This window comes from Sturnus vulgaris, unplaced genomic scaffold (genome assembly GCF_052056855.1).
Source record: "Sturnus vulgaris isolate bStuVul1 unplaced genomic scaffold, bStuVul1.hap1 Scaffold_195, whole genome shotgun sequence".
NCBI classification, from domain to species: Eukaryota; Metazoa; Chordata; class Aves; order Passeriformes; family Sturnidae; genus Sturnus; species Sturnus vulgaris.
In genome coordinates, this window is record NW_028276170.1 from 8,803,286 (window position 1) to 8,815,100 (window position 11,815).

The window sequence follows — 11,815 nt, forward strand, 5'->3', positions numbered from 1 at the left end:
TCCAGGTTCCTTCCTCCAGTGCCTGGCAGTTCCTCTCTGGGAGCCAGGAATGGGGACACTGGGGATAAGGATGGGGACACTAGGGGCAGGGTCGGGGACCGCAGAGTGGGATAAGGACAGCAGGGGCAGAGATGGGAACAGCAGGAATGGGAATGGGGACACCAGGAGTGGAATGGGGACAGCAGGAGCAGGATGGGGTCAGCAGGACTAGAATTGGGACTTGCCGACCACACCCAGCTCCATCCCTCAGGATTCATTTCCCACTCTGTGTCCCATGTCCGAGGTGTCCCCAGGAGGGTTTGGCCACGTTGGGCTCCTGGAGGGGCAGAGGGATGGGGGGAGGGGTCAGGCCAGGCCTCATTGTCCCCAAAGGTCCTTGAGTGTCCCAAAATTGGGGCTCAGGATCTTGGAGAAGTTCCCTGGCCATGACATGGGCACGAGATGGCCGTGAGATGAGAGTGACCATGACACAACCACAACCCTGACCATGACATGATTTGGACCAAGAGATGACCATGGGTTGGCCATGGCAAAACCATGGCTTTGAGGTGACCCTGATGTGGTCGTGGCCATGAGATGACCATGAGGTGATCATGACATGATCATGAGGTGACCATTACAGTGAGATGACCACAAGCATAAGATGATGGTGATCAGGAAATGACCATGACCATGAGATGGCTGTGACCATGAGATGACCACAAGATGACCTTGACACCACTATGGCCATGAAATACTGAAGGCTGTGAGATGACCATAACAGGATCTTGACCTAGAGGTGACCATGAGATGACCCCAACACACCATTGCTATGTGCTGATCAAGACCATGAGATGATCATGACACAACCATGGCTGCGAGATGATTGTGACCATGAGGTGACTGTGAGGTGACCATTAGGTGACCATGACCATGAGATAATGGTGATGACCATAACTGTAGGAAATAAGGAACGCCTTAGAGAATAAGGGCCTCTTCTATTTTTGTTAAATCCTGTTCACTATGTTCACTTTTATCCACCAAGAGGCACTCTGGGAAGGGCTCAGCTGCGGGTCAGATGGCCAGAGAGTGGGGTGGTGGTCACCTCGTGTGTGAGGCAGTGATGGGCTGGGGAGATGCGTGGACACCACATGATCAGAGAGCTGACTGGGGAAAGGGACACATCAACAGTGACACTGCAGTGACAGGCAGCCAATGTGGGCTTGTTTCAGTAAAGTTTGGGTTAAATTTCAGTTATGTTTGAATGACACAACATAAATGATGGGCCACCTAACCGGGGAAGGACAATTTAGCCAACCTGAGGAGCAAGCAGCAGCAGTCCCCAGGCAAGTATTCAATGAAGTTAAAAATTTTTGTTAAAAGCATTGGTCCATGTAGCAGATGGCAGCAATCCTAACTCAGAGTATACTAATATTAGGCAAGAGCCAGGAGAGACATACATGGAATTTATAGACCAGTTAAAACAAGCATTGGAAAAACAAATCCCTGATACTAGGACCAGGAACAAGCTGTTAGAGACATTGGCAGTAGCTCACGGTAACTGAGTGTCCAAAGGTGTTGCACGCCCTGCCACGAGAAACACCACCAATGATCCTCCAGATGATCGAGGCGTGCAATCGTCTCGGGATGAATGTGGCAGCAGGACAGGCCCAGGCCATGGGGCAAGGAGTTGCAAAAGCCCTGGTGGCTGTGCAGTTTCCTTTTAAAGCCCACAATCACAGTACCAACCCACATGCTTTGCATTTCTGAAAAGACTGTCCACAGAGAAAAGGGAGATACGCAGTTCCTGGTCAAAACGAACCCCCGGCTAAACAATTTTCTTTTAAAGGCAATTTCCCCAGGCTGCCATCAAAAAAACTTGCACTGGAGCATGAGCCGGCCTCGTGCTGTAACAGAAATCCACAAGCTGATGATGCTGATGACCACCAGTGTTAGTAAAAGAGCCTGAAACAAATCAAATTTTAGGACCATTTCAATTAATAATTGGGGGAAGGGATACAGTTGTGTCTCCACAGATAGAGGACCTCGGTGGATACCAGCCAAAACCATCAAACCTTACCTACAGCCAATAAAGGACAACCCACCAGAAAATTCCAGTACTCACAACTCCTAACAGCAAGTCTTTAGCGAACATAACACACCAGGAGACTTTATGATTATCTGTTCCCACCCCAAATAACCCCTCTTCAACATGGCTGGTATGTCTGGCAATAGATGAGTGGCCAGTAAATAAAAAGGCCATCTGTAATATGCAAAGGAACAGTCCCATTGGTAAGCTGAAATACAATCCTGTAGATTTTTGAGATTCGTGGCCTCTCAGCCTTCCACATGCACCATTAGAGGCTCAAGAATTGGAACTGTTTGGCTCAGCTCGAATGGATTACTGCTTTACCTTTCATTATATAAAAAGAGTTCAATTGGTAACATCTAATGGTGCTAAGCCCCAAATTGTAAAACCAGATGAACCAGCACTGTGGGATGTTTCTCCCCACCATCCAAGGTATAAAAATGAGAGCCTATGGTGCAATTATACCTCATGACATCCATCTAAATCGATGCCCCTTTGCAATTACAACCAGGCACGTTTCTTATTTGTGGGGACAGAGCATGGCCTGCCATTCCATCTCGTATTAAAGGCAGCCCATGTAGCCTTGGTAGGCTTGCTTTACTAACTCCCAATGTCACAACACTAATTGGCAATGACAAATATAGGGAAATAAACCGCTTTGCACATCAGTTCCAATTCGACTGTACCAGTGAAATAGAATTTTGGAATAGAGGACAGAGGATTGTTGCCTCTGCTTTTGTACCGTGGGTAGGTGCTGCACAAGCAATAACGCAATTAGGAAAATTAGGATGTTGGTTATGTAAATAAACCAATGCTACTTCTATCTCTAAATGACCTTTTAACAGATGTTGACAGCCTAAGACACACAACATTACAAAACAGAGCTGCCATAGATTTCTTGCTGTTGGCACACGGATGCCAAGACCTCGAAGGCATGTGCTGCATGAACCTTTCAGACCATAGTGAGTCTATACACAAAAGTATTCAAGTCCTCAAAGATGGGAGTCAAAAAGTTAAGAATTTATGATGACAAAGACTGGTTTGATGGACTCTTTAAAAGTTGGGAAATCAAGGGGTAGGTGTTGTCTATAATGAATACGGGGTTACTTATCTTCATAATTGTTGTCATTATACTGTGAGTTGTTCCTTGTCTGTTAGGATGTTTTTACAGAGTTTTACAAAAATCTTTCAGTTCTATTTTTACAGTTAAACAGAAAGGGGGAGATGTGGGAGTCAGCCTGACCAGTATCCCAGGACAGGCAACCATCACCAAAGAAAAATTATATCCCAACCCTAAACTTTGGGAGGCATTTGTTTAAGTTGTGGTGACCTCAGAAGAATGTTATGAAGAGTTATGGGATTGCCTATGTTAATACCTCATGCATATTCCTAACCCTCATTTCCCAGTTAATTATCACCTCTCCCAGTTCCAGACTGTTCTCCCTTCCTTGTATCCCCATTGGCCCTCAGCTGATGCAATGTTCCACCCAACCTACCCCATTGGATCCTACCTGCCCTTACTCCACCTCTGCCCCACTTTCCCCTTTCCCCATTGGACCCTAAGCTCAACTCTACCCCCTCCCTTACCCCATATTTACACCTTGGACTTCCCTGTATCTTTGTCTTCAACCCCAGGCTCCTAAAGTGACCTTGTCCTCTCAGTTGTTGTATTTGGATTTTTGGGCCTCATCCCACATTTACTTTCATTATTAATAAATTTTTTTATGTTTCTGAGTTGTGGTTGTTGTTCCGTTCTTCTTTAATTTTTGCCACTTCTGCCCTGATATCCGCAAAGCCTAAAAAGGATTGTTGGGGACCACCCTCGACCCCAGATATGAGATGACCATGACAGAACTGTGGCCATGAGATGACCAAGACCATGAGATGACCATGACCATGAGATGACCATGACACAACCATCACCCTGAGATGACTATTACAGTGAGACAACAATGGACATGAGATGATGGGGATCAGGAGATGACCAAGAACAAGAAATAACCATGATGCAACCATGACTGTGAACGAGATGATGGAGATCAGGAGATGACCATGAGGTGACCACAATATGACCACTGCTATGAAATAATTGTGGCCACAGGATGACCACGACCATGAGATGATGGTGATAAGGAGATGACCATGACCATGAGATGCCCATGACCATGAGGTGACCATTACTGAGAGTTGACCATGAAGATGAGATGATGGATATCAGGAAATAAATGACCATGACTGTGATGATGACATGACTGTGACTGTGAGATGACCAAGAGACGGCCATGACCATGAGAGGACTGTGACCATGAGATGATGATGACACAGCCATGTGGTGCCCAGGATCATGTAGTGACCATGAGATGACCATGACACAACCATGGCCATGAGGTGATCAAGAAATGTCCATGACTGTGACCATGACATGATGATGACTGTGAGATGACCATGGGCATGAGGTATTGTGACCAAGAGATGACCACGGCATGCCCGTGACCATAACATGATCCTGGCCATGAGGTGACCATGAGCATGAGATGATGGTGTTCGGGAGATGACCATAAGATGACCATGAGTGACCATGAGCTGACCATGAGTGACCACGTGATGAACATGAGCTGACCACGATCTGGCAATGGTCTGGATATCCCCAGATCCCATCACTCCTCTCACCTCCCAAATGTTATAAATGAGAGACAAAAGTCTCGATATTCAGCAAAATTTAGATTGCTTTATTTGATATAGAAAGAGCAAGCAGCGCTGGGGAACGTGAGGGGTCACCGCCCACTCCACGCTCCACCCAACCTTGGTTTGCAGCCTCTTCTTATACTGTGGGTTCTCATTATAATCATTAATTTTGGGGTTTTTTCTGTCATAATTTTGCCAAGTAAGCAGTGGTGGTCGAATAAACATCTGTATCCAAACTCACAAAGCCTCTGGGCGATAGTCAGTCTCACAGATAAACATCTGGTCTTTGTAGACAACCACCAGGGAAATCTGGAAGTCTGGTCCTTGAGATAGGCAGCAGTGATCAAACAAAGGCAGGAAGGACTATCCGGAAGTGTGATTTTGCAAGCTGGCAGCAGATATAACTTATTTGGGAAACATAACACAACACAACATAACGTAACATGATGATTTAAAACAGAATGATTTAATCATATATTTTCCTTTATCTAGCGTCCATGCTTCACTTCAGACCTTAGTATTCTGGTTTATACGAACCCCAAGACTTTTGTGATTAACACGAATCTTTTATCAATTATCACAACGGGAACCCCTGAACCCCCATTTTTGGGCACGGGGACAGCCCCGTACTCCTTTCCCCTGCACCCCCTTATCCGAGACTGGGATTCCCCTGCACCCCCGTCAGTGCTCTGAGACACTCCTGCACTCCCATTCCCGGCCATGCTGCCCTTCCCAGACCCCAGATGCGCCCTCTTCCTCGGCTTTTGGACCCCCAGATCTCCAAAATTTCTGCGTCTCCCCAGTTCTCCATTCCCGGCGCTTCCTGGAAGGGCGTTTCAGAGGGTCCCCCGGGGTCCCGGGGGGTCTCAGGAGATCTCAGAGGAGATTCAGTGGGAACAGATGAATTCCCTGGAATTCCCCTTTCCTCCCGTCTCGATTTCCCTTCGCCCATCCTGTGTCCCCGGGATCCGCCCGCCTCTCCCAGCCCCAGCTCCCTCTTTCCCGTGACTCAGGGACCCCCTGGACCCCCATTCCTGCCTTTCCCAGCTCTCAAACTCCACTTTTCTCAAAACCGAGGACCCCTGGACCCCTTTCCTGGGCACAGTGACCCGCTGGAGCCCCCATCCAGCCTCTCCAGTCCTTTCCTTGAACCTTGGAACCTTCCTCAATCTACCAGTTCTGCTCCTGACTCTTGGACGCCCCCAGACCCCCCAGTCTCTGCGTCCACCCCAGTTCTCCACCCTCTGCTCGTCCTGCGGGGGGTCCTGGGAGGTCCCGGAGGGGATTCAGAGGAATTCCCAGGGTTTCCTCTGTCCCCTCCCCCTCCTCGCGTTCCCCGATCATTTTCGCGTCTCCCGAGCTGCGGCTTCGGGATGCGCCCGGGGACGGTGACCGCCCCCTGCACCGGGACCCCCCTGAACCCCCGTTGCTGGGAACAGGGACCCCCCTGCACTTCCAATTCCGGACGAACTCCCCTTCCTGGGCACAGAGACCCTCTTGAACGTTCATTTCGGGGCACCGAGACCCCCTGTACCCCCTCGCCCAGTCGAAAAATACCCTGAACCCCCTTACCTGGAACGTGGAACCCCCTGAAGCCCCATTCTCGTACACGGAAACCACCCCCGAAACCCCATTTCCTGGGAACCGGGACCCCCTGAACCCCGATTTACCGGCATGGGAACTCCTAGAAAACCCCATTTCTGGGCACGGGAACTTCCCTGAATCTTCATTTCGGAGGAACTGAGACCACCTTCCCCAGTTCCGGGACCCCCTGAACCCCCATATTCAGGACCGGAACTCCCCTGAACCCCCAATTCCCGCGCACCAGAACCCCCCTGTATCCCCTTATCCAGCACCGGCACCCAACTGAACCCCTTCATCCAGCACCAATGCCCCCCGCACCCCTTTCCAGACCCTCTCCCTCTCGGAGACCCCAGTCCCCCTTTTCCTTGACTCCGGGAGCCCCTGGACCCCCATTCCTGCCTTTCCCAGCCCCCACTCTCTATTTTCCTCAACCCGTGCCCCCCCTTTCCTGGGCACAGGGACCCTTTGGACCCCCCATTGCCCTCAGCTCCCTTTCCTTGATCCTGGGACCCCCTGAACCCCCATTACTGGGCATGAGGACACCCCCTGCACCCCATTATTCGATACTGGGACCCCCTCCTGGATCCTCGTCACGTCTACTGGGACCCCCTGCACCTCCTTCTCGGGCATCCCGCCCTTCCCAGACCCCGGACCCGCCCTTTTCCTTCACCTTTACACCCCCAGGTCTCCCAAATTTTCGTGTCCCTCCAGTTCTCCACTCCCGGAGCTTTCTTAAGGGGGGTTTCAGGGGGTTGCAGATAGTTCTCAAAGGGCCGCCGGAGGTCGCAGCGGGGATCAGAGGGATCCAGAGGAATTCTCTGGAATTCCGCCGACCCCTCTCCCCACCGCGCTCCCTCGGTCTCTGTCGCTTCTGCGCCCCAACCTGCGAGACCGGGATCTACCCGGCGACTGATGACGTCACTGAGAGATACTGTTGCCATTGGCGGACAGGAACATGCGGCGCCAATGGCGGGGCCGGAGGCCGCCCTGGGGGCGGGACCAGTGCTGGGGCGAAGCCGGGCGGGGGGAGCCGGGCGGGGGGAGCCGGGCGGGGGGAGCCGGGCGTGCCCGCAGCGGAGCAGCGCGATGGCTCCAGCGCTGGGTCTGGGGCCGCTTTTGGGGCTCCTGGGGCTCCTCTGGGACCCGGGGGGAGCGACGAAAGGTGAGTGGGACCCCTAAAACCGCGACCGCTCTGAACTTCCATTTCCGGGCTAAACCGTAAACCTTCATTCCTGGACTCGGGAACCTCCCATAGCCACATTTTGGGTTTTGTGACTCCCCCTTCCCCGGCACCGGGACCGCCCTGAACCCCCTCATCAGGCACCGGGACCGCCCTGAACCCCCATTCCTGGGCACTGGGACACCCCTGAATCTCCATTTCAAGGCCTGGGACACCCTGCACCTCCTTTTCGGGCATCCCCCTTTCCCAGACTTCAGTCTCGCCCTTCACCTTTGCCTCGGACCTCGCAACTTTCGTGTCTCCCCCGTTTTCCACTCCCGCCGCTATTTGAAACGGGGTCCCAGAGGGTCCCGGCCGCCCCAGGGGTCTCAGGGGAGGTCGCAGCGGGGATCCAATAGGATCCAGATGAACTCCCTGGAATTCGCCCTTTCCTTCCGTCCCCTCCCCTACGGCACTCTCTTGGTGTCTTTCCTGTCTCCAAGGCTGCGCCTCCAAGATCCGCTTGCCTCTCCCAGCCCCAGATCCCCCTTTCCCGTGACCCAACAACCCCCTGGACCCCCATTCCTGCCTTTCCCAGCTCCCAAACCCCCCCTTTCCCTCGACACCGGGGACTCCTGAGCCCCGTTTCCAGGGCACAGGAATCCCCTGGAACTCCCATCCCACCTCTCACAGTCCTTGTATCCTCCTTTCCTTGATAGTGGGAGTCCCCTGAGCCCCCATTCCTGGACACTGGGACCCCATGCACCCCCTTCCTGTCTCTCCCAGTTACCCTTTCATTGATCCATGACCCCCTCAATCCCCTCAAATCTCTGTGTCCCCCCAGTTCTCCACTCCCTGTATTACTTGGATGTGGCGGTGTCAGAGCCCAGCCCAGGGATCCCTCAGTTCATGATGATTGGATACCTGGATGGGATCCCCTTCGTGCGCTATGACAGCGAGCAGGGCCGGATGGAGCCGCTGACGCAGTGGATAAAGGATAGAGTCGGGCCGGGATATTGGGATAGGGAGACCCAGATCTGCGTGGGGAACCAGAACATGGATGCCAGGAACCTGGATATACTGCGGGACCGGTACAACCAGAGCAGGGGTGAGTGGGGGGGATCTGTGGGGCTGGGATAGGATCTGTGGGGTTGGGGTGGCATCCATGGGGCTGGGGTGGGTTTCCATGAGGCTAAGATGGGGATCCATAGGGCTGGAATGGGATTTATGAGGCTTGGATGTGGATTCACAAGGCACCAAGGGGCTGAGATGGGGATCCATTAGGCTGGTATGGGATATCTTGTGATCCATGGGTTGGGATGTGGATCCATGGGGCTGGGATGAGGCTCTGTGGGTCCCCATCAGACTCTGGGGCTCCATAGGGCTGGAATGGGGCTCTGTGGGACTGGGACTCTGTGGGTACAATTCCCCCAGGTCTCCACACCATACAATGGCTTTTTGGCTGTGAGCTCCTATCTGATGGGAGCGTCCGTGGGTCCTTCCGGAATGGCTACGATGGGCGGGAACTCATTTCCTTTGACCTGGGATCCAGGAGATTCGTGGCGGCCGACAGCGCTGCTGAGATCAGCAGGAGGTACTGGGAAAGTGAAACGAACGAGGTTGAGAGGCAGGCGAATTACCTGGAGCATGAATGCCCAGAGTGGCTCCAGAAATACATCAAATATGGACAGAAGGAGCTGGACCGCAAAGGTGGGAGCAGAATTCATGTGGGATTTGGGAATGGAGGACTTGGGAACGTGATAATTCCGGTGGGAATTCCACGGGCTGATCTCACCCCATCCTATTCCAGTGGAAATTCCATGGGCAGGTCTCACCCCCATCCAATTCCAGTGGGAATTCCAGGGGCAGATCTCACCCATGGACTCAATCGAATTCCATGCATGTCTCTCACCATTATCCCATTCCAGAGCCCCCTGATGTCCATGTGTCTGGAAAAGAGGAACACGGGACGCTGATCTTGTCCTGCCATGCGTACGGATTCTACCCCAGCTCCATCGCAGTCAACTGGATGAAGGGGGATGAAATCTGGGATCAGGAGACGGAGTGGGGCGGGATCGTTCCCAACAGCGACGGCACCTTCCACACCTGGGCCAGGATTGAGGCGCGGCCGGAGGAGCGGGAGCAGTACCGGTGCCGGGTGGAGCATCCCGGAATGTCAGAACCCGGGATCTACGCTTGGGGTGAGGCTGGGAATATGGAATGTGGGAATTTGGAATTCCCAAATGGGGATTCCCCTCCCCCTCCTCACCATCCCACATTTTTCAGAGCCAACATCTGGCAGGAATCTCACTGTGGTGGTCGCTGTGTCCATCGCTGCCATCATCATCTTCATTGCCCTCATTGGATTTGTCATCTGGAAGCGCCAATCTGGTAACACACGGGATGGGGGCCGGGAAGGGGCATGGATCCACCTGGCACTGTTCTGGGAATCCTGTGCCACCAACGCCGATCCCACTGTTTTTCCACAGGGAGGAGGGACAGGAATGGATGCAACATGGCAGCCGGTGAGTACCAGTGGTGGATCCAGCTCTGAGTCCTCTCTCTTTGGATCCCAGGATGGATCCTGGAGTTATTCCCAGTGGATTAACTGGATCTGTGCTGGAATCTCATGGATCTTCTCTTTCTGCAGGAAATGACGTGGGAACCAACGCCTTGAGTGCAGGTACACAATGGGATCAGGGTGGGATTCCAGAGGAGAATCGGGGTAGGATGGACAGACTGGGATCAGGGAGGGATTCTGGATCAATGCAGGGGTCCAGAGCAGGATCAGATGGAATTGTGGAGTGGAATCGGGGCTGGATTCTGGAGTGGGATCAGGTGGGATGGATGGGGCAGGATTGGTGCAGGTTGGATGGAGCAGGGTGAGTTGGGGTGGATGGATGGATGGATGGATGGATGGATGGATGGATGGATGGATGGATGGATGGAGTAGGTGTGGGATGGATGGAGAGGGATTGGGTGGAATTCCAGAGTGGGATTAGGGCAGAATGAATGGGACGGGATCGCGTGGGATGGATGGAGCAAGATTGGGGCGGGATGAGGTGGGATTCTGAAACAGCTCCCACTCTCCATGGGCTCCAGCCAGGTCCATCCTGTGGGATGGGGACATGGAGAGGGTGACACCGTGACCCTCTCTCATCCCGACAGAAATCATTGCCTGAGCGATCCATGGAGCTGGATCCGGCCCCTTCCCTCTTCCCAGGAAACCAGGAGATGCCAGCAGAGCTCATCCCACTGTTCCCATCCACCCACAGCTTTTGCTAACAGATACATTTCCCATTTTCTAGTGTTTTAAAGCTAAGAATTACAAATATTCCCAATGCTTTTTTTCTGGTGTGAAATTATCCTACTTTGGGCAATAAATCCTTCTTGGGGCAATAAATCCGGGTTCCCTCCTCCAGTGGCCGACAGTTCCTCACTGGGAGCCAGGAGTGGGAATAGGGACACTGGGGACAGGGATAAGGACACTGGGGACAGGGATGGGGACACGGGGATTGAGACACCAGGATGGGATAGGGACAGCAAGGGACAGAGATGGGAACAGCAGGAATGGGAATGGGGACAGCAGGAATTGGGACGGGGACACCAGGAGCAGGATGGGAAGACCAGGACTAGGGTGGGGGACACATTCATGGGAATGGGGACACCAGGATCAGTGTGAGGACACCAGGACTGGGATGGGGACACATAAATGGGGACACCAGGACTGGGATGGGGACACCAGGAGCAAAATGAGGGCTTCTCAGCCACACCCAATTCCATCCCCCAGGTTTTGTTTCCTGCTCCATGTCCCATATCCCATGTGTCCCCAGGAGAGTCTGTGTAGCAGTCCATCCTGGAAGGGACGGGCTGGGAACCGGCCCCACAGCAGGTAACAACCCTGGACACTGAGGAGCCAAGACAGACAACATCCAGTCACACTATGGCGAGCAGTAGAGGAGAAGAAAAGGATTATGGGAACTACTGGGCATAACCATGCAAATAGAGACTGCACAAGGGTCTGTGATTGGCTGGAAGCTTTCTAGAACATTCCTTCATAGTCTGTATCAGTGTCTGCTCAACCCCATTTTAGGGTCTTCTAAAGGGGCCTTTGTGCACCCTTTTTATTTCTCCTTACACTTTCAGTTTCTAGCCCTTTAGTCATTCCTGTCCCTTTATTATTTATTTAGCCATTTCACTGACACCAGCCCGGGGTCAGGGCAGGCCAAGCCCTGACAGGTTTGGCCATGTCAGGCTCCTGGAAGGGCAGTGGGATGGGAGAGGGGTCAGGCCAGGCATCGTTGCCCCCAATGGTCCTT

General features: G+C 52.8%; 1 protein-coding gene across 1 annotated transcript; it reads left to right on the plus strand.

Annotated features, from left to right (window-relative positions):
- The first annotated feature begins 7,355 nt into the window (after positions 1–7,355).
- Positions 7,356–10,913, plus strand: LOC148218065 (class I histocompatibility antigen, F10 alpha chain-like). Its single transcript, XM_088158196.1, has 8 exons — positions 7,356–7,499; positions 8,341–8,604; positions 8,931–9,206; positions 9,425–9,697; positions 9,783–9,887; positions 9,986–10,021; positions 10,147–10,179; positions 10,665–10,913. Exons 1-8 carry the CDS (start codon positions 7,424–7,426, stop codon positions 10,676–10,678), a joined length of 1,077 nt encoding a protein of 358 aa, XP_088014322.1. The 5' UTR covers positions 7,356–7,423; the 3' UTR covers positions 10,679–10,913.
- The last annotated feature ends 902 nt before the right edge of the window (positions 10,914–11,815 follow it).

Coding starts and splice junctions, on each gene's coding strand:
- LOC148218065 (XM_088158196.1), top strand. CDS start 7,424: ATGGCTCCAGCGCTGGGTCTGGGGCCGCTTTTGGGGCTCCTGGGGCTC. Junction 7,500..8,340: donor CCCGGGGGGAGCGACGAAAG/GTGAGTGGGACC, acceptor GTGTCCCCCCAG/TTCTCCACTCCCTGTATTAC. Junction 10,022..10,146: donor TGGATGCAACATGGCAGCCG/GTGAGTACCAGT, acceptor CTCTTTCTGCAG/GAAATGACGTGGGAACCAAC.